We start from the raw sequence: 23,121 nt of genomic DNA on the forward strand, positions 1-23,121 counted from the left end.
GGGGTAATCACTAAAGTAGGCCCGAGGGTGAAGTGGTTGCAATTATTTGCACGCTCAATTTTTGGGCATTGTGGACTGCGTGCTGGAAAACACATATTCTGGCTGTGTACACTTGGTGAAAGGACAATCACTATAACTAGCCTGAGGAGGAGTGTTGGCTAGCATCGGCCCACTCCATTTGGTGGTGCATTCTGTCTGGAGGAGGGTAATTGTGAGTTGCAGCCCAAGTTTCCACGCTGGGTGCTCGTGCGCTCAACACCATGGGTGACCAGGAAAACGGTGCAGGAGCCTAGGCGCCGGCAGGACAAGTGGCCCCAGCGGGTGCGTGTGCGCCAAGAGATCAAGGGGCGCTTACACCGAATGCCTGAGTTTTATATTTCTGGGGCCCCATCGAGCCTTGGACCAAGGTGGAGGCTCTGGATAGATCAGCTGGACATATACTTCCGGGCCACCGGTGAGACAGATGAGGGTAGCAACGTGGCCACACTTCTATACTTGACAGGACCAGTAGTGCACAAGGATTTTCAGTCACTACAGCCAGTGGATGCATAATACACGGCAGCCAAGAATGCAATGCCATTAGCCAATGCGGACTATGAGTGCTTCGTCGTGTGTAGCGCCAGACAGAAAGATGACGAGTCGCTGGACACGTTCTATGGACGTCTGCGCCGGATGGCATTGTTCTGTGCCTGGGAAAACCCCCAGACCATTTTCAGAAACCAGCTCATACAGGGCTGTACATCTGGAAAGCTGAGAAGGCAGGTGCTGCGGGAACTGTGACTCGTGCTGCCCCACATACTGGAGCTAGGCCGGTGCCATGAGGTGTCTGAGGTGCGGGCGTCAACAATGGATGCAGCAATTCGGCCAGGGAAAACGGAGGAGTTGTGTGCCATGGGCCGAGGTCAAGAAGGGAGAGGGGCCCGACGACCAAGTGGTGGTCAGCGTGACTGAGGAGCCAGATCCCTCGAATCCTGCCTCAAGTGCGTGTATGATATTCTGCACCCAATGGAATGCCCCGCGCAGGGGAAAGCGTGTGGACATTGTGGGACGCTCGACAATTATGCCCAGATGTGCAGGCCACCGTTGCCTGTCGTGGTGCTGAGGGGGCCGGTAAGGGCAGGCTTTTTTAGACAACAGCCCGGCCCAATGTCTCCCAAGTAAATCAAGGGGAGGATGGCCTGACTCATGAAGAGGATGAAGAGAATGAGGAGGAGAACATTTTCTATATATATAGCATCAGTGCGCTATATGCCACCACCAGGAGGCAGCCACAGTGTCTCATGAAGGTCAATGAGTCGATGGTTCCTGTGCTGGTGGACACAGGGGCATCAGTCAACATAATGGCAAGGGTGCGCTATGATGCCATGGTGGCGCCGCCCACATTGCAGAAGCCGAGGGCGCGGATATTCACTTTTGGCAGTGAGCAGCCCATTCCATTGGCTGGAGCATTTGTGGCAAAAGTTGAACACGGAGGGTCCTCCATCAAAGCTCGATTCTATGTGACGAGTGTCAGTAGCAACACGCTCCTGAGCTGTGCAGCGGCAGTAGCATTGCGCATCTTAAGTTTTGCCTATGCAGTGTATGTGGAAGATGTACAGGGACTGCTCACAAAGTACAGTCAGCTTTTTGAAGGAATAGGCTGTATGGCTGACAAACCTGTGAGGTTGCATATCAATGAGTACATACAGCCGATTGTACTCAAGTACCGCAGGGTTCCATTCCATCTGCGGGACCTTGTGGACAAAGAATTGGACAATTTGGTGGTGCTGGACATCATTGAGAAGGTGGATGGACCTACCCCGTTGGTGACACCCATACTCATCGCACGGAATCCAAAGCAACCGAACTCGGTGAGGATCTGTGTGGAAATGAGGCTCCCGAACAAGGCCATCAAGCGAGAGCGACACCTCACACCCACGATCGACGACATAATCGCGGCACTCCAAGAGGCTTGTTTCTTTTCGAAGCTTGACATGCGGGCGGGCTATCATCAGGCAGTGTTGCACCCGGACTCAAGATACATTAGCATCTTCACCTCGCACCGGGGCCTGTACAGATACAAGGGCCTAAGCTTTGGAGTGTCATTGGCGGCAGAGGTGTTCCAAAACATCATCCGTGGGGCCCTGGTGGATCTAGTGGGTGTCCTCATCATCAGTGATGACAGCCATGTGTTTGCAAAGATGGAGGCAGAACCCATGGAATGGCTGGTGAAGACTCTGGAACGGCTGCAGGTGTTGGGGCTGACCTTGCACAAAGAAAAGGTTGAGTTCCTCAATAGAAATATCAAGTTTTTCAGTTTTGTGTTTCACTCGACCCCCGGAAGGTCAAGGACATTGTGGAAGCAATGCCCCCAGAGAATGTAACTGAAGTCTGGAGCTTCCTGGGGATGGTCACATACCATGGCCGTTTCATCAGGAACCTAGCCTCCAGGTCGGAACCCGTGAGAATTCTCACCAAGAAAGATGCAACCTGGCAGTGGAGTCCGCTAGAACAGGCCATGTTCAAAGATGTGAAGGGGGTGCTTACGGCAGAAAACATCATGGCATTTTTCGATCCTTCCTTGACATCAAAGATCGTAGTGGACGCCAGCCAGTTTCATCTGGGTTTGGTCCTCACTCAAACGGACCCACAAAGAGAGGTCAGTCCGATTGCCTATGCGAGCCAGGTACTGTCGGAAATGGAGCAGCGCTACTCACAGATCGAGAGGGAGGCTCTGGTGGTCTTGTGGGGGGGTGTTGGCATTTTCGACTGTACATGCTGGGATGGTGGTGACGGACCACAAGCTCCTGCTGCCGATTATGGCTGGTTCGTCATTCAAACCTCCAGCCCGGATTGAAAGGTGGATGCTGGTGCTCCTGGAATATGGGGTCTCACTGCTGTATCAGCCAGGAAATAACAACGCGGTGGACTACCTGACAAGTTATCCCAGAGGCGGGTGGAGGGACGTGAAGACATCAGTGGTGAGGAGGCTGACTAGAATGTACGTCTAATTTTGGAGTCGGCAACCCCAAACTCAGTGCCACTCGAAGAGCTCAAAAGGGCGGCAGCCGAGGATGAGTGCTTCCTGATACTGAAGGCGGCTCTTCAGCAAGGGTCGTGTAAGTCGGTGGTGGACACATTGGCACAAAGGACCCAAGAGGCACGGTTGGCGCTGCAACAGCTGTGGAGAGTGAAGGAGGAGCTGACATTTGTCGAGTCTGGAATGTAGTTTAGGGGAGACTGCATAATGATACCAATGTGTAAAATCCCCCAAGTAATTGAACTGGTGCACCAGGGTCATCAAGGGACTGCCAAGACGAAAGCAAGATTACGCCAGACAGTACAGTTCCTGAACTTGAGAGACGGGTGGAAGAATTTGTTTCGGCCTGTGTGTGGTGCCAGACAGCTGCCCCAGCACAGAGAGAGCCCCTCATTGAGACGATGCCCCGAGGAACAAGGCCCTGGGAGAACGTGAATGCTGACTTTGGGTCCACGGACAGAGACACTCACTTCTTGGTGGTGATGGATGAGTGGTCACGGTACCCCGATGTCGAATTCATGGAATCAGTGTCATTTGACAAGGTGGCCGTCGCCCTGGAGAAGATCTTTGCCACTCATGGGCTGCCTCAGACCCTGTGCTCTGACAATGGACCGCCATTCCAAGGGGCCAGCTTTGCACAGTTGATGGAGGAGTATGGCATACAACACAGGAAAATTATACCGGTCTGACCCCATGCCAGCGGCGAGGCCGAGAGGTTTATGAGGACGATTAACAAGGTGTTCTGCATCGTTCATGGCCAGGGTTACTGCCTGCAACGGGCGCTATATCAGTTCTTGAGGGAGTATAGTGCCACCCCCTCATGCGTTGACTGGAGTGGCACCTGTGGAAGCAATGTTTTGGCAGTGTCTGAGGGGTTTAATACCTGAAGTGAGGGAGTGAGTGTAAAGAATGGAGGGGGGTGTCTGTACTTCTGCTCTCTGTATGGCAGAGGAGAGGCACAGAGGACCCCAACCAAGATTCTCTATAGGGTAGCGCAGGTCGAGCAATCAAGGCCTAGCTTCTCAGGAGGTGATGCAGGATGGTTCTTAAGTACAGTGTAGTCCCCAGGCCCCCACAAAGGAATGTCCACACACTGTATTAGTTAAAACACAGTCTTTATATAATTAAGGTTCAAGGGTATATACACAATCACAATAACTCACTTTGTGCTCAGTAAATCTACAATGGCAAACATATACAGTTCTAAGTGGTACCACAATTATTATTAGATTTCATTGAAGTGCTTCATCTGTACTCTGGTTAAATGTCACACAAATCACTTAATAAAGGTAACCAACAATAGACATAGGAGGAAAGCAGTTGGTTAGAACAATTGGTAGAATACATGGCCCGTTACCTAGACACAATTCTGTGTGGAGATCCCCCCACCTGGGCAACCTGTAAAATAAAGATATATCACAAGCCCAGTCCATATATTGTTCAAAGAGTCTTATTTCCTTCTATAATGTTTCTACCACCCCAAAGTACCTGGAATAGCAGTGTTCCTCAAGGAGGCGTTGAGGGATCCTTCTTGAGTGACTCTCTTTAAAGCAGGAGCCTTCCGAAAGTGAACTTGGCGTTCAGAATCCTCGATGGAAGTTCGGCGGCGTCGAGGCAGCAGTTTCGATCTTGACGGTGCTCGTCGATGACGAGTCGAAGCCGTCCTGCAAGGATGAGGCATGCGGGGCACCTCGATGTCGATAGTTCAGGACCACAAAGAGTTTGTGAAGAACTGTAGCCCAGCAAGGGCGTTGAGTTGTCCAGCGTCTCTACGGTCTTTGGGTGGCCGGAAACCCACCGGCAGATGCTCCTCGGCGCGTCAACGTCCTGGCCTTCTCTGGAGGGATAAGGTGGGCGGTGGTGCGGACGAGCACATCCGTGAATCTAAAGTCTTAGGCAAAGGAGCGTGCAGCTTTTGTCGTCGGCGGCACGACGTCAAGCGCTCCCTGCTTCTAGGCAACACAGCTTCGACGGGCCTCCAGCGGTCACAGCAGGCCTGCGAACCCTGGTCGACGACGGTGGACGGAATGTCTGGTGCTTATCTTCGTTCTCCTCGGCGGTCCCCGTCTCCAGTCGGCAGACTTCCAGGGCGCTTCCGCAAAGTTTAGCACTGCTCGATGGTCCCTCAGAGCATGGGAAGAGGGAGCCTATCCAGGTCCTCTCTTGGATCAGTCTTGACGGCTTTCGGCTTTCGGATTCTGGCGAAGGGAGACAGCAGTCAACCTTCTTCTTCAGGCTCGGCTTCGAGATTCAGCTTCAGTTTCAATGTTAGTTTCAACTCCAGCTTCTGAACGATTTCTAGCAGTGAGAGGCCCCCAGATATACTAGTTGATCTCCCATTCATTCTTCTGGGTCAGACTCAGGCAACCAATCACTCAGAAGGGCATTCAGCAGTCAGTCAGCCAATCAGGCATACAGTGCATTCAGGCCATTCTCCTCCCTATCAGACACTCACAACAAGGAATGTGGATTGGGACAAGTACCCAGCCATTCAACACTACACACTACATTCATACTAGTTTCGGCAGGGCTGCCTCAGTTATTGTGTCAAACACCAGAAACCAGACATGCACAACAAGAAGTACATATTGGTCACACACTCCATTCACCCAGGTCCCACCCACAGGGTGTACCCACAACATACAGTCACTGGGAAGGCTCCAGCCAGTCTGGCCTGGACTTCACAACAACACCATATATGGAACTTCCACCCAACAGCCAGTCAGGGGGGAAGGGACAGAGTCAGGGCTTCCTTGGACTTTGGGAAAACAAGGTAACAGGCAATAGGAAGCAAGAGGCTACAGGGGCCATCTTGTTTCCTATCAGGAATCAACTGATTCCAATGGCAGGGCCTGGGTATTCCAAAATGGAGGATACTCAGAGCACCGGTCAAATTCATCATGGAGCTGCCACCAGCCCATACCCTGCTCTGTGGGTCACACACAGATGCCCAAAGACATACACTAGGGGCACAGGGTTGCACCCCCACCCATGGGTGCCATAAGGTATCCCATGGGCCTGTACACCAAACCAAACACAGGTTGTCACCAATCTATGCATGTAAAATTACTTTCACTTGTTTGAGGGCAGGCCAGGGTTGTGTGCACTTGACTTCATGTGTCAGCTTTCAGCTCTAAAGTATCCCATCTTGAAAGAATTAGTCTATGCTTAGTTTCATTAAAGCCTTGTAATTATGGTGAATAAACGTGTGCCCAGTTGCCTGTGGCATCTGATCGTATGCATATTGTGGTGCAAGTGTTGCCAACGGTGAATAAAAAACCTTCTTGTTCTGGTTATTCGGTTTACATCAATGTGGTTTCGTTTGACACAGCTCTACTTTGAGAGGTTAGGTAAGAAACAAAACCATCTTCCTGTAATCCTGAAGTGCATGGCACGAGGCCCATACCCATTTTGATATTGCTTGGAATTTCCAGAAGCCCTTATTTTCGGAGACACCTAAATAAAAGGAAATGCACATTTCATTTCCAAGGTTTAAATCTTGCAATCAGGAGTAGTAACAGTCAGTGTGTGCATTGAGGGAGCTCAGCTGAAAGGAATACCCATGTGATTTAACAAAAGCTCCAGTCTTTTTGTTACGGCACCACAAAGGGTCTTACCTGAACTATCGCAGAAGCATTTTTAGGCTGCTCGCTTTCTTCATGAACTTGCCATCAACAGTCCAAGCTCACTAGCCTTCCCTATGTCAAAAACAAGGAGCAGTGTTCCCTACAGAACACCCCAAAAAATGATGTGCCCACCACCAAGCCAATGTCTTCAGCCCCCGCAGCGGCATGCACTAATCATGGACCCATCCTCGCCCCAGTGCACTTGCTCCTTGCAGACATCGCATCACTCAGCATGTGGGCTGCTGCGCTCAGTGCTGTGGAGTATAATACCACTAAACCTACGGACAGCTAAGTAAATGGCAGAAGCTCCGGACTGCAAAGCATATCAGCAGCAGGTTTAAAGGTAGTAGCGTGGCCGCGTGGGTTGATTTTGTAACATAAACACACGCATTTGCAAGCAAGCAGAATAAACTTACTTTGGTGTGCAGAATGTACAGCTCCCTGAAGCCATCCCTAAGCGCTGATGCCATCACCCAAGCTCTTTTGGTGCAGGACATGTGCAGCTCTTGAGCAAGGGGCCAGGAAAAGCGAGCACTTTATTGGGACGTGTTCATTCTCAGGGGAACGTTTTCGTTGTAAACACTACAAAACAGTTGGGTTGGCGCTCATATCTTTCACAATATGCTTGACGAATTGATGTTGAAACAGAGTTTGTCCTCAAAGTCGTGTGCAACTTTAGTTTTGAACAGGAAGTGTAGCAGTGCCAGTTACCATGATGCTTTTGCAAGGTTCCTATACAATGAAAAAGCAATTCTACGTGAATAGCATTGTAACACAGAGCACCATTTACCCAATTATTCCTAATCCCTGACGAAGTCACCAGCCTCCAACTGCACAAAGAATTCTGCTTTTAACGGCACAGCCAACTCATGTTCGAGCCCTGTCATTTCCTCATTTGGGGCGGGGGGCAGCAGTGCATTTACTCAACCCACTGTTTGCAACTACTGCAATAGTTCGTAAGGGGACACTGCACTTGCTCTCTGGAAGGTTGGGGTGACTGCTGCTGCTGCATGCTAAGTTTTGGGGCCACACTGGGTTTCCTTTGCTGGCTGTGTGCAGACCATTCCTGGTTTCAGTGCACACGCAAAGCAAAATGCTCTAGGGCACTCCTTCTCTGCACCTGCTATGGACACAGTTTAAGGCACTGTTGCACCTGCTCCAGATGTGTTAGGATGCAGATACACACAACCTTCTGATGTTTTATGGCACAGCTGCATTTCCTCTTCAGATGTTTGTGGGTACAGCGGCACAGATGCATTTATTTTTCAGATGTTTTAGGGAACAGCTGCGTACTAACTCCTCAGATGCCACTTGCGCATGAGCTAATGGATGATTTACCACCTCCTTTAACGGCCCAGGAGATTTTCAGGTATTTGACAGGCAGAGCAAGGGCACAGAACTAAATGTTCATTCCCAACACTCCTACACCCATATATTTCTCTCTATGTTACTTTCGTTCTGGGGCTTTAAATGTGCGCTTTGCAGTGCTCGCCTCACAAGCTGCATTTGCTCGCCTCACCTGCATTTGCGGGAGTCGTTGCAGCCATTTCTTCCCTTGGGGTATACAGAAGTGATATCACTTCATTGTATGTTTGAAGAGGAAAATATGTGTTAATGAGGAAGAAGCTGGTCACAGTTCTCACAGGTCACTCATGTGGTACATTTCTTTCTCATGATGGGTCAGAAGACAGGCAGTCCTTTCCAGCGATCACTTCAAGGCCATATGCCAAGTGGACTCGCTTCCTGTGATCTCATAAGGTCAAAGTTCTCATTTACTGTGATGTGGTCCTGTCATGTAATCGGATCAAGTTATGACATCATTTCCTGTGATGTCATTATTATGCTAATTACTATGTTTGAAATGTTAAGACTCCTACAGATTTTTGGTCACAGATTGTTGGCATGTATGGCACACCAGCCACCTGCAACAGGCCCTGGAATGCTGTTACCACCGGAACACAAAGTGAACAGCAATTTTTCTCCCCCTATGTTAAAGAACACTTGAAGAGGGGCTCCCTAATGTGTGTGGGTTGGGGAACACATTTCCTTATTTATTATCTAAATGATGTGGAGGCCTCTCACTAGGAGGGCATCCTCTGGCCTTGTTATCCATCTTCAAAAACAAAATAAAAGTGATAGCACTGTCTGGGTTTTTTTCTATTTCTGTTCAATGATTGTGCTTTGAAGCACTTCACCTCTGTGAAAGCGCTTTATAAATAAACAATGACGAGGCACGGAGCGCAGCTGTGTTAAATAATGAGGCCGGGCATGAACAGATACTTCATGGTGTTTATTTAGTCTAGAGGCAGGCTCCAAGTGACCCTCAAGGAACACAACAAGAATCATAACACTCCATGCAGAACCTCAAAACATCACAATGCATGGAGTTCATAGCATCACACAGCTCATAATTCCATTACTCCTTAACCTAAATATATATATAATAAAAGATAGATAGATAGATCCACCTCAACAAGCTGCTTTATGTAAATCAAGTGGATGGATTTTTAAAACTGTACTGAGCAGGCTTCATGGAAGGTGCGCTTTAGATCTGCACAGCCTGGTTTTGATAACACAATGCGAGGAGCAATTATTTTTCTAAATGCATTCTGACATTGGAACATAATCGCACGGGACAGAGCAGGCGCAGTCAGAGAGACGCTGCTCAGCGCAGACATGCGCAGTGCGAGGCTCTTCTCGGCTCCTGCTGAGCATGCGCGCGTCTACTCTTTCCTGAGCATGCTCAGTAGTGACCTACGCGCACATGTCTACGCATGCTCATTTCTGACCGCCGTCTCCCGCCATTGCTGCGGTTTGGTGTCATTTCTGCGCATGCGCTTTTGATAAGTGTCAGGCAAGCCGCGCATGTGCAGTAGAACGGCACAGGCTCGCATTGGACAAGGTTTATCCAGAAGCTGCATTCGGCTACTTGGGAATTTAAAGCCCTCCCTTGTCCCCATTGATTCTTGCTCAGCAGCAGCCCTTTAAACTGGAGCATTTCCAGAGATCCTCGGTGAAAGATCCATTGGAAGACATTGGGGAGAAATGTCCCAGCCTGATGCAGATCTGGTGAGTTTAGCCCTTTGTCTTTTGCCGCCAGGATAGCTCAGCTGGTTGTGCTCTTGCCTCAGGTGTGAGACAGGCTACACTTTGCGGCTCTTTTCATGGGGCGTAACAGCCTTGACTAAGGCTTTAATGCCTTCCATTAATGTCACATCCCATTTTCAAACATTTGTATGGTGGAGAGGAGGGACAGAACACAAATTTTGTTTTCGCTGCCTCCATTCATCTCCGCCAAACAATTGCGCCAGCATTTGCGCTGGCGTGCATTTTCATGCGGCGCAAATGCTGGTGACCCTAATGGGATCTGCAGCTTCATGTACCAGCAAAAAGCTTGCAGACCCCATAGGGATCCATTGTAAATGCGAACTGCCATTCTTGCATGGCAGTCAGCGTTTACAATTGAAATTAAATGCTGTCTGGCATGTTCGCTGTGAAGACTGATGCACGCATGGTAAGCAGTTGCCACCACGCAAATTAAATGTTGTCTGACATGCATACATGTAAGACAGCATTCAGTTTCAATTGTGAGCAGCGCCTGCCATTCGAGCAAATGCAAGCGGCGCGCACAATTAAAAGTAAAAGCTGGCTGTCATGGAAGCATGCCAGCCAGCCTTTGCTCACTTTGCACTGTGCAGTGCAAAAGTGAAGGGCAAAAGGCAGCATGCACACTTGTATGCTACCTTTTGCCCTGCACATTTACACGCAGTAGTGCAAATGATGAGCATTTGCCGGAGGCAAGCCGCCTACGTAAAAACCAGGAGGCAAATTACCTCCTTATCAAGTTGAACTTATCTTTGCCAAGCAGTGAGAATGAATCTATATGCCTTTCTGGTAGCTTGCTGTCTGCATAGTGCAGTCTTACTGCTTTCTGTGTTCCGAAGTTAGGCTCAGAAGTATATGAAATCGCAATGATCTTTGAGGTAATTTTATAATACCCCTCTTTTGCACTGAGGGGGACGTGTCCATCTGCACTTAGGTGGAAAAGGTCTCAATCTGTGAAATTATGGACTTTTTCAAAAGGATGTGGCAATGGTAAGTGTAGACCATAGGCAAGTTTGCATTCCTAAAGAAGCTGCCTGTTTTTCCCAGGTGGAAAAGTCAGCAGGATTCCATAAGAATACTTTGATATTCCACTTCCTGGCGGAAAGCCATGGTGCAATTTGAAGGTGGATTGTGAGAGCAATACGGAAATGTACTCCTGTTCCATACTTCACCTTTAAATGGAATGACAGTCTCCCTGATCGTTAAAGTAAAGTGCATGCGCCTTGCTTTAACGCTGTACTTTAGCAATCCAGGGAATTAGAAATGACCCCCGCCCCACCTGTGGTATAAAACGTATATCCTTTTTCCTGGAAATGTTTGTATTTCATCTATTTTAGTGACAGTAATTTTATTAGCCTACTCGACAGCACCGTGGAATACTTCTACCAATTTACAAAAAAAAATGTTAACATAAGGAGTGGGGAGGTTGAAGCCAGTCGAGTTCAGCGATGGAAGGTGCAGACAGTGGTGAAGCTGGAGTCGTTAGTGTGTTGTGGGGCCTCCGTTACGCTGCCATCGAAGCTCCAAAGGAAGCACCAGTTATCAGTGTGAAGGAAAGCGGCAGGAGTCCTGCCAGATTGCAGCCATCCACAACCGAGTCAGACTCAGTAATGCAGGGTCCAAAATACGGATGTGCTGAGCAGGAGCAAAAACGGCTCCTGAGTAGCAAACATCACTGAGTGAGCAGGCACCTCCTCTGCAGAACATCGTACCGGCATGCCACAAATCTAAGTTCCACCTGAGACACACACCAGAACCACCTCTGTGGAACATCAAGCTGGCATGCCGCGAATCTAAGTTCCACCTGAGACACACACCAGAACAACGCTTTGTTGATTTATGAGTATTTACCTAACAGTAATACTCATTACATTGTCAATTCTCTTCATCGCCACAGTCTGTACGGCTGAAAGTGGTCTGCCAACCGCCTCCAAATATTCTCCCAAAGAATTCCCTCCATTATCTCTTTATTTGCAGGCCACCACTCCCCTTACTCCTAGAGTATAAGAGCGGCGGATCTCCCCAACCCAAGGAAACAAGGCAATTGAGTACTGCAGATAGGGAGAGGCTGGCAATACCCCAAAGTCTGCTGTACCATGCCCTAGTCAATGCATGTGTAGTTTACCAAATCTCTGCACTTATCAGATATACCTTATCTATCTTTTTTAAAAACATTTTTTAATTTGTTTATTTATAAAGTTTACACATAGATAATCAATCAAACAATCGGAACAATAAATACCCAGAAAAAATACACAGAATAACAGAATATTATATATACATAACTTGCAATAAATCAGTAAATACTCAGAAAGTCATCCCACACCTTTCCGTACAACCTCAACTTCCCTTGCCTCTTGTAAACCACCCTTTCCATGGATGCAAGGCCAGACATCCCCTCAACCCAATCATCAAGAGAAGGCGCATTCCGCGACTTCCAGCCCCTGAGGACCAACTTTTTGCCCAGACAAGCTCCACGGAGTAAAAACCTTTTCCGTGACACAGAGAGATCATCCAGCAATTCTCCACCTCCCAAAATCATTGTCATAAAATCCAATTCAACATCCAAATTCAAAACACGCAGACAGGCACCACAAACATCGTGCCAAAATCCCCGTACACGCACACATCCCCACAACAGATGTTCCAGACTTCCCTGTCCACTCCCACAACACCAGCATTCATCTGAGTCCATCAGCCCCCTCTTAAACATTCGCTCCGGGCTCCAAAACACTCTATTGAGGATCTTTATCTGTCTTGACCGTTCCACCATATCAATTGCACAGAGTTTAACATTCGCACACATATCCAGCCACATCTCAGGCGAAATCTCACACCCCAACCTCCTTCCCCATTCATCTCTCAAATCAGAATTTTCCTTATAAGCAGACACAATACAATTATATATCCTGCTAGCAATGGAACAACCACCTGGCTCCCTCTCCATTAGATAGAGATTCACCATTGAGCTTCCTAGCTCTGCCACATCACCGATACATCTTTTCAATTTCCTGAAGTCTTCAGATCTGAAATTATCAATGTGAAACTTTGCTCGTAACTCACGTTCCCCAATCCACCCTCCATCCACCAGAACATCATCAATCCAGAGCACCCCGCCTAGAAACCAATCCGGCCAGAATAAAGACCTGCCCCCGATAGCAATCAATGGGTTCAACCAAATGGATGAGTGAATGGTCCTTGAAGCAACCGAGCCCAACAATTCATGAACCTGTCTCCACGTCTCTCTCAGAAAAACCGTCAAAGGCGATTTATTACATGACTTGTTTGTCGCCGTGAGAATTGCCCTTGGAGGGAGCGGACCCAACATACTAGCCTCTGCAATTACCCATTTATCAGGCAAATCCATCAAAAAAGGCACAATAAAAAGACTTGAAAAGGCTAAATGATATGCCCTGAAGTTCGGTACTCCCAGACCACCTTTTTCTACTGGCAACTGAAGTTTCCACAATTTAAGCCTAGGCGGCTTATTATCCCACAGGAATGACTGCAACAAACCATCAATTTTTTTCCAGTAATGTTGACCAATTTTCATCGGAAGCATACCTAGAACATAATTAATCTTTGGAGCTGCATTCATTTTGATAGCGTTCACCTTGCCCCATAGGGACAAATGAAGCAAAGACCACCTCAAGATGCTCATTTACAAATCAGTACATACCTCATTCATGTTTACCACAACCATCTCATCCACCAGTGGGATTAGCCATATACCCAGGTATTTCAGTTTCCTTTCACACCATTGAAACCCAATCCCAGTAATCAAGTTCTTGTCACAATATCCTGAAATTGGCAACACCTCAGATTTAGACCAGTTAACCTTAAATCCAGCCACCGCATGAAATCTATCCAAAACATTCAGCAAGGCCGGAAGGGACACTGTTAAATTCCGTAACAACAAAAGTAGGTCATCCGCATAAAACCACAACTTTTGGTCAGCACCATGAAAACTCAGACCCTGTATCCCCACGTCACTCCTTAAGGCAATCGCCAATGGTTCCATGGCCAAAACAAATATCAGGGGGGATAAAGGACATCCCTGTCTCGTACCCCTCCGTAGCACAAAGGAATCTGACAATTGGCCATTAGTTCTGACAGCGGCAGTCGGACAAGCATAAAGCAAGACGATCCATGAAATAAATTCCTCTCCCAAATTCATGGCACGCAATACTGAAAAAAGATAGTTCCAATCAACACGATCAAACGCTTTCTCTGCGTCCAAGGAAAGCACCGCAACATCATCATCCATATCCTGTGCATGTGTCATCAACAACAATAAGTTCCTAATATTGCTAGATGTCCTCCGGCCATGAACAAAGCCGGACTGATTAGTGTGCACTAACTTCACAAGAAGATTCTGCAAACGAAGGGCCAATAGTTTCGCAAGGATCTTATTATCCGTATTAATCAAACTGATCGGACGGTAATTCGAAGTCAAACAACGATCTTTACCCTTTTTTAGAAAAACCGATATAATGGCATGACTAGTAGAAGCAGGAAGTAAACCTCCCACCCTGGATTCTATGAACATATCCCGCATAAGTTCTACCACTGAATCAGGTAAGATTTTATAAAATTCAGCAGGCAGACCATCCGGACCCGGAGACTTGCCCGAGTTCAATTTCCCAATCGCATTTTTCAATTCATCCACAGTCAAAGCCTCACTCAGCATTGCATTCTCCAAATCAATCACTCTAGGTATCTCCAATCAATTAAAAAAGGAATCATTCAATCCATTGACGCCCAACTCAATTTGATAGAGTTTCATATAATACTCCTTAAAGGTCTCATTAATCAATTTCGGGTCACAAGTCACCTGACCATTCTCTCTTTTGATAGAAGTGATAGATCTTTCTGATTGCTGTTGTCTTAATCTATAGGCAAGCCAGCGATCGCACTTTTCACCATAATCAAAATAAGAACATTTCAATCTAAACAAATCCTTTTCAGACCTTGCTTTCAAAGTCTCATTCAGCTCCCTCTGCAGTTCCCTAAGTTTTCTCCTTTTCTCCAGATTAACTGAGTCATTTATCAAATCCTTTGAAAGCTGCTTAATATTTTGTTCCAAATCCAAACTTTTCCTCTCTATACATTTCCTCTTGCTACTGGACAAACCCAGGATCAATCCCCGCATCGTACATTTAAATGCCTCCCAGACTGTCCCAACACCAATTCCTTCTGTCCTATTTTCCACAACAAATTGATCAGCCTCAGACCTGATTTTATCTACTATCTTCTCATCCTGAAGAATTGAGGTGTTTATTTTCCAACAAAAAGATCTGGAAGTATCAAACTGCAAACCCATATTCATAAACACAGGTGCATGGTCAGTGACAGCAATACAGCCAATCTCACAGCTTACCAGATTCAAGGTTGCTGATCCAGCCGTGAGAAACATATCTATACGAGAATGTGAATCATGAGAGCTAGAATAAAAAGTGTATTCTCTCAAATCAGCATGAAGCAATCTCCAACAGTCTTCTAAGGCAAATTCAGAAATAAGTGAGCTAAAAGAACAAAATGTCGGATCCCTCCTGCAAACAGCACTGGATCCGCTCCGATCTTTGACAGTATCAATAACCAAATTAAAATCACCCCCCAGAATAACATTCCGGCAAGCAAAATCCTGCAGCATTTGGCAACTTTTCCAAAGAATGAACCATCATCCAGTGAGGGAGCGTAAACATTGCAAAGAATAATCTGAATTCCCTGAACATCCACCAAAAGTGCAATGACCCTACCCTCCTTATCAGAGCTAGAGCTTAAGACCTTAATCGGGGAATTCTTCCGAATCAGAATAGCAACCCCTCTACTCCTGGACGAATAGCACGAGACAAAAAATTCCCCAATCCATCCTTTGCGTAACATATTAACTTCATCCAGCAATAAATGGGTCTCCTGAAGGAAATAAACATCACTGCGCATATCCTTCAAACAATTAGAAATCGTTTGCCTTTTGAGCGGATTGTTTAGACCATTTATATTCCAAGAGGAAACAGACAACTGGTCACCCCTCCCAGATGCCATTGCAAGGGAAAGAAGAAGACAACGAAAAACCAGATAAAAAATTCAGTACTTATAAGAATCAAAAACCCACCCCCACCCCCACCTGCAGAAGTATGAATCCAACGTCAACAAGAACTAACAAACCCCAAGCCACCCTCAGTACCCCTCCCAATCATATATAAACATCCCCAACCAGAAAACACCAAAATTAAAAAGAGCCCATGCAGACTTCAAGTAACATGTCAGCGTAACACAACCTGAATCACTTCAAAAACGTCCCAAATATTGATGTAACTGGTGAGGAAAAAAAAGGTTTGCAACAGCAAATATATCTAAAACAAAATGAGTATACCCAACACCCTTCAGACCACTCCAGTAACAATCAAAAGATCACTAGAGAGATGCCTCCCCCAAAATAAATAAATAAATAAAAACAGCAATAGAGTAAAACAAATGACAGTGCAGCAAATTATATAGCAGACAATCATGGTGTAAATCTCCGCCCCTGTCCATGCCCAGCTGTAACATCATATACATGTTATGCATAGCCATCACGAGAGTATACATGGACCAAAAGTACAGTGAGTGAAAATGGCCCACATCCCATCCCGTACTATCTCCTTCAATTCTGCCATCATCTTGTGAGACAAAACCTTTCACAGTGCCGGAATGAAAAGTACCACATATCTTTATGCCTCAGTCACGTGCACATCCCCATTCCCCCACTCAGACTTAGAAGCAGGTGGAGGAGCAGTAGAAATGACTACTCCACGACGACTCCGGGATCATTCCAGGAAGGCAACTTCACATGAAGCCAATGCAAAGACTTGAGATAAATCCCCAGCAGCTGTGCGACAAAGTTGACTCCAATGATATCAAAATTTTGACTCAGCATTCACATTGAGGCTTCCGGTATGGAGTGGATGTGAACAATGCAGACACCGCAATCAACTAGATGCACGTGTCTGGGAGCCAGCCATAGTCCAATCAACGCATTAGCATCTGCGTCTGAGGCCGCCCGCCCATTATGTCAGACAAAGCGACCATCAAAAGCCCGAGTTCCACAGCTGACGCACGCATCACCAGCAGGTCGGGGACCAAGGCACAGTAAGGCCACCACACAACCACCAACCACTCCAAGTCTGCAAAAGTTCCGGCCCTGCAGCACACCATGACAGCCGCCCTCCAGTCTTTAAAAGCTCCAGAACGTTCCTTGATATAGTCACAACAACATTCCATCAAGCGGCGAGATCAGCTGGTCCCAAAGCCCCGATCTCCATGCGCTGAGCCGCATCACAAACAGCCCCGATCTCCATGCGCTGAGCCGCATCACGAACCGCCACGGAAGGAGGGAGCGCTGCCGAAATCTGGATTGCATGTTCTTCCTCCTCCCAAATGCAGCGCCCCTTTCCACAATCCGCCGTCCGTAATACAGACACGTGATGCGGCGTGTGATGTAACGCAACGCCGTACGTCACGTATCCTTCAGAAGTGCCGCCTTCAGAAAGGAATCAAAGAGCCGCGTTCCAGTAACGATTGCAGGTGAATTTGAGACTTGCAACTGAATCTAGCACCCGGCGCCATTTTCTCATATGAAATCCAATGTTAAAAAAAAAACACACAACAAAACAAAAATACGAGAAGGATGGGGGAAGGCCAATAATACAATGCTACTTCAATCAGTAATTGTACTAGTTTTATCCCGTAATGCCAAGAGAAAGCTTCCTTTGGATCAGAAGTAATTCTCTCTCCCTCTGGCAACATCAAAGTCATGGAGTTCTATCTATTCAATAAGGACTTCACCTTCAGGGACTTTGCCAAGTCTTTTACACCCTTAAAGCTCTTCCTAGCTGCCATGACTTCTTTAGGGTAGTCCGGGAACACAAAAATAGGTTTTCCCTTGTAGAAGGTAGATCTCTTAGACCTAGCGGCAAGCAGCAAACCTTACCTTATCTGAAAAATTACGCACTTGCCTTTTTGTATTTTTTTATTTAATTATTGCTTTTATTTATTTACTGCACTTATTATTTATTCTGTTCTCTCCTTTGTGCCACACTTTCCACTCCCCCCTCCTTCCATGCACTTCCCCCTTCCCCTTTTCCATGCACTTGCGCGCTCTTAATGTCACTGGGCCTAGTAAGATTGTCGTTTTTATTCTCCCTGTTCCCCTCCCTTTGCTTGGTTGCGCTCTGAAACACTTGTGTATGAGCACGATATAAATAAAATATCATATCATGTTCCTCACATGGGCACAATACTGGGCTTCATCCACGAGGCTGTCTGGAACTCTGCAACTCTCTTACAAAATAATCTCCTTCTCCCCCTCCCTCTGCGTATTGAGCAGCATCTTTATTAAGACCCGAAAGCACTTCAAGACCGTCCTCTTTGCCTCCTCCTTCCCTCTGCAGCTAATCTCGCAGTTGCTGTGATTGGTGTCTTGGACCCTTATGCATTTTCCAGGCCCCTGGCCTCCCACACCCAATCTCCCCAGTTTCTGTCTACTTCAGCACTTGCCTCGGCACACCCTCTGCACTGGTGACTTGCACTTCCACCCAAGGTAGCTCCTGGGCGCTTAGCACGTCCCATACCTGGCACTTCATCCATTCCCTCAAACTCAGACCCTCCACCACCTACCCCAGTGGCCTCTTCCTTGCTGCACTTGCACGTTCTAAATACTCATACACTGTGTTTATGTGTGTATATGTTACATTGTATCATAATCCCATGTTCCCTCCATAATGCCTTGGGGTGCTTTGAAATGGAATGTATGTGCTGTATAAGCACCTAGCAAGCAAGCAATAAACTAAACTGTGCATACTGGACATTAACAGGTACTACTCTGCTAGCTGCATCTGTACTGGGCATATAAGGACAGCACCAGTGCATATGAAGGCGTGCTATACACATGTTATCCTACATGATGTTTGTATAGTGCTTTACTGCCATTGTTATGGCTTTCAACCAATTTGGGGGGTGTGGCCTCTAGCATACGAGAGTTTGCAAATAAACAGAGCAGTTACATCGCATACTACTATAGACTGTACAATTACAGGCACATGCCCAATTATTAGCAGAAGTGAGCAGTGTGAAGGTGGTATATTAGCTCCAGTACATAGTGTTCTAGATTAGCAGTGTGGAGGCGGTATAGAAGCGCCAGTGCATAGTGTTCTAGATTGGCAGAGGTGAGCAGTGTGGAGGCGGTATAGAAGCGCCAGTGCATAGTGTTCTAGATTAGCAGAGGTGAGCAGTGTGGAGGCGGTATCGAAGCGCCAGTGCATAGTGCTCTAGATTAGCAGAGGTGAGCAGTGTGGAGGCGGTATCGAAGCGCCAGTGCATAGTGCTCTAGATTGGCAGAGGTGAGCAGTGTGGAGGCGGTATAGAAGCGCCAGTGCATAGTGTTCTAGATTGGCAGAGGTGAGCAGTGTGGAGGCGGTATCGAAGTGCCAGTGCATAGTGTTCTAGATTAGCAGAGGTGAGCAGTGTGGAGGCGGTATCGAAGCACCAGTGCATAGTGCTCTAGATTAGCAGAGGTGAGCAGTGTGGAGGCGGTATAGAAGCGCCAGTGCATAGTGTTCTAGATTGGCAGAGGTGAGCAGTGTGGAGGCGGTATCGAAGCGCCAGTGCATAGTGTTCTAGATTAGCAGAGGTGAGCAGTGTGGAGGCGGTATCGAAGCGACAGTGCATAGTGTTCTAGATTGGCAGAGGTGAGCAGTGTGGAGGCGGTATAGAAGCGCCAGTGCATAGTGTTCTAGATTGGCAGAGGTGAGCAGTGTGGAGGCGTTATCGAAGCGCCAGTGCATAGTGTTCTGCAGTGTGGAGGCGGTATCGAAGCGACAGTGCATAGTGTTCTAGATTAGCAGAGGTGAGCAGTGTGGTGGCGGTATAGAAGCGCCAGTGCATAGTGTTCTAGATTAGCAGAGGTGAGCAGTGTGGAGGCGGTATAGAAGCGCCAGTGCATAGTGTTCTAGATTAGCAGAGGTGAGCAGTGTGGAGGCGGTATAGAAGCGCCAGTGCATAGTGTTCTAGATTAGCAGAGGTGAGCAGTGTGGAGGCGGTATAGAAGCGCCACTGCATAGTGTTCTAGATTAGCAGAGGTGAGCAGTGTGGAGGCGGTATAGAAGCGCCAGTGAAGCGCCAGTGCATAGTGTTCTAGATCGGCAGAGGTGAGCAGTGTGGAGGCGGTATAGAAGCGCCAGTGCATAGTGCTCTAGATCGGCCGAGGCGAGCAGTGTGGAGGCGGTATAGAAGCGCCAGTGCATAGTGCTCTAGATCGGCAGAGGCGAGCAGTGTGGAGGCGGTATCGAAGCGCCAGTGCATAGTGTTCTAGATCGGCAGAGGCGAGCAGTGTGGAGACGGTATCGAAGCGCCAGTGCATAGTGTTCTAGATCGGCAGAGGTGAGCGGTGTGGAGGCGGTATAGAAGCGCCAGTGCATAGTGTTCTAGATCAGCAGAGGTGAGCAGTGTGGAGGCGGTATCGAAGCGCCAGTGCATAGTGTTCTAGATTAGCAGTGGTGAGCAGTGTGGAGGCGGTATCGAAGCGACAGTGCATAGTGTTCTAGATTAGCAGAGCTGAGCAGTGTGGAGGCGGTATAGAAGCGCCAGTGCATAGTGCTCTAGATTAGCAGAGGTGAGCAGTGTGGAGGCGGTATCGAAGCGCCAGTGCATAGTGTTCTAGATTAGCAGTGGTGAGCAGTGTGGAGGCGGTATCGAAGCGACAGTGCATAGTGTTCTAGATTAGCAGAGGTGAGCAGTGTGGAGGCGGTATAGAAGCGCCAGTGCATAGTGTTCTAGATTGGCAGAGGTGAGCAGTGTGGAGGCGGTATAGAAGCGCCAGTGCCTAGTGTTCTAGATTAGCAGAGGTGAGCAGTGTGGAGGCGGTATCGAAGCGACAGTGCCTAGTGTTCTAGATTAGCAGAGGTGAGCAGTGGGAGGTGGTATCGAAGCGACAGTGCATAGTGCTCTAGATTAGCATAGGTGAGCAGTGTGGAGGCGGTATCGAAGCGCCAGTGCTTAGTGTTCTAGATTAGCAGAGGTGAGCAGTGTGGAGGCGGTATCGAAGCGCCAGTGCATAGTGCTCTAGATTGGCAGAGGTGAGCAGTGTGGAGGCGGTATCGAAGCGCCAGTGCATAGTGCTCTAGATTGGCAGAGGTGAGCAGTGTGGAGGCGGTATAGAAGCGCCAGTGCATAGTGTTCTAGATTGGCAGAGGTGAGCAGTGTGGAGGCGGTATCGAAGCGCCAGTGCATAGTGCTCTAGATCAGCAGAGGTGAGCAGTGTGGAGGCGGTATCGAAGCGCCAGTGCATAGTGCTCTAGATCAGCAGAGGTGAGCAGTGTGGAGGCGGTATCGAAGCGCCAGTGCATAGTGTTCTAGATCAGCAGAGGTGAGCAGTGTGGAGGCGGTATCGAAGCGCCAGTGCATAGTGTTCTAGATTAGCAGTGGTGAGCAGTGTGGAGGCGGTATCGAAGCAACAGTGCATAGTGTTCTAGATTAGCAGAGCTGAGCAGTGTGGAGGCGGTATAGAAGCGCCAGTGCATAGTGCTCTAGATTAGCAGAGGTGAGCAGTGTGGAGGCGGTATCGAAGCGCCAGTGCATAGTGTTCTAGATTGGCAGTGGTGAGCAGTGTGGAGGCGGTATCGAAGCGACAGTGCATAGTGTTCTAGATTAGCAGAGCTGAGCAGTGTGGAGGCGGTATAGAAGCGCCAGTGCATAGTGTTCTAGATTAGCAGAGGTGAGCAGTGTGGAGGTGGTATAGAAGCGACAGTGCCTAGTGTTCTAGATTAGCAGAGGTGAGCAGTGTGGAGGCGGTATCGAAGCGACAGTGCCTAGTGTTCTAGATTAGCAGAGGTGAGCAGTGGGAGGTGGTATCGAAGCGACAGTGCATAGTGCTCTAGATTAGCAGAGGTGAGCAGTGTGGAGGCGGTATCGAAGAGCCAGTGCATAGTGTTCTAGATAAGCAGAGGTGAGCAGTGTGGAGGCGGTATCGAAGCGCCAGTGCTTAGTGTTCTAGATTAGCAGAGGTGAGCAGTGTGGAGGCGGTATCGAAGCGCCAGTGCATAGTGCTCTAGATTGGCAGAGGTGAGCAGTGTGGAGGCGGTATCGAAGCGCCAGTGCATAGTGCTCTAGATTGGCAGAGGTGAGCAGTGTGGAGGCGGTATCAAAGCGACAGTGCATAGTGCTCTAGATTAGCAGAGGTGAGCAGTGTGGAGGCGGTATCGAAGAGCCAGTGCATAGTGTTCTAGATTAGCAGAGGTGAGCAGTGTGGTGGCGGTATAGAAGCGCCAGCGCATAGTGCTCTAGATTAGCAGAGGTGAGCAGTGTGGAGGCGGTATCGAAGCGCCAGTGCATAGTGCTCTAGATTAGCAGAGGTGAGCAGTGTGGAGGCGGTATGGAGTGCTCTAGATTAGCAGAGGTGAGCAGTGTGGAGGCGGTATAGAAGCGACAGTGCATAGTGTTCTAGATTGGCAGAGGTGAGCAGTGTGGAGGCGGTATCGAAGCGACAGTGCCTAGTGTTCTAGATTGGCAGAGGTGAGCAGTGTGGAGGCGGTATAGAAGCGCCAGTGCCTAGTGTTCTAGATTGGCAGAGGTGAGCAGTGTGGAGGCGGTATTGAAGCGCCAGTGCCTAGTGTTCTAGATTAGCAGAGGTGAGCAGTGTGGAGGCGGTATCGAAGCGCCAGTGCCTAGTGTTCTAGATTAGCAGAGGTGAGCAGTGTGGAGGCGGAATCGAAGCGCCAGTGCATAGTGTTCTAGATTAGCAGAGCTGAGCAGTGTGGAGGCGGTATCGAAGCGACAGTGCATAGTGTTCTAGATTAGCAGAGGTGAGCAGTGTGGTGGCGGTATAGAAGCGCCAGTGCATAGTGCTCTAGATTAGCAGAGGTGAGCAGTGTGGAGGCGGTATCGAAGCGCCAGTGCATAGTGTTCTAGATTAGCAGAGGTGAGCAGTGTGGAGGCGGTATCGAAGCGCCAGTGCATAGTGCTCTAGATTGGCAGAGGTGAGCAGTGTGGAGGCGGTATCGAAGCGCCAGTGCATAGTGTTCTAGATTAGCAGAGGTGAGCAGTGTGGAGGCGGTATCGAAGCGCCAGTGCATAGTGTTCTAGATTGGCAGAGGTGAGCAGTGTGGAGGCGGTATCGAAGCGCCAGTGCATAGTGTTCTAGATTGGCAGAGGTGAGCAGTGTGGAGGTGGTATAGAAGCGCCAGTGCCTAGTGTTCTAGATTAGCAGAGCTGAGCAGTGTGGAGGGGGTATCGAAGCGCCAGTGCCTAGTGTTCTAGATTAGCAGAGGTGAGCAGTGTGGAGGCGGTATCGAAGCGCCAGTGCATAGTGTTCTAGATTAGCAGAGCTGAGCAGTG

General features: G+C 48.3%; 1 protein-coding gene across 5 annotated transcripts in view; it reads left to right on the forward strand.

The window, feature by feature from the left end:
- Positions 1 to 9,519: 9,519 nt before the first annotated feature.
- The window catches only part of LOC138564559 (zinc finger protein 419-like), a 110,025-nt gene continuing 96,423 nt past the window's right edge, over positions 9,520 to 23,121 (forward strand). For 4 of the 5 annotated variants that reach the window (XM_069642922.1, XM_069642919.1, XM_069642923.1 and 1 more), the window contains exon 1: positions 9,535 to 9,714. In XM_069642922.1, coding sequence (XP_069499023.1) covers positions 9,691 to 9,714 — 24 coding nt within the window. In that variant the 5' untranslated portion in view covers positions 9,535 to 9,690. Of the gene's footprint in view, positions 9,715 to 23,121 lie in introns of all 5 variants that reach the window. The other variant, XM_069642920.1, reaches the window with a different exon arrangement.

Source organism: Ambystoma mexicanum, chromosome 1p (assembly GCF_040938575.1).
Source record: "Ambystoma mexicanum isolate Mex_15411 chromosome 1p, UKY_AmexF1_1, whole genome shotgun sequence".
In the NCBI taxonomy this organism is placed as follows: Eukaryota; Metazoa; Chordata; class Amphibia; order Caudata; family Ambystomatidae; genus Ambystoma; species Ambystoma mexicanum.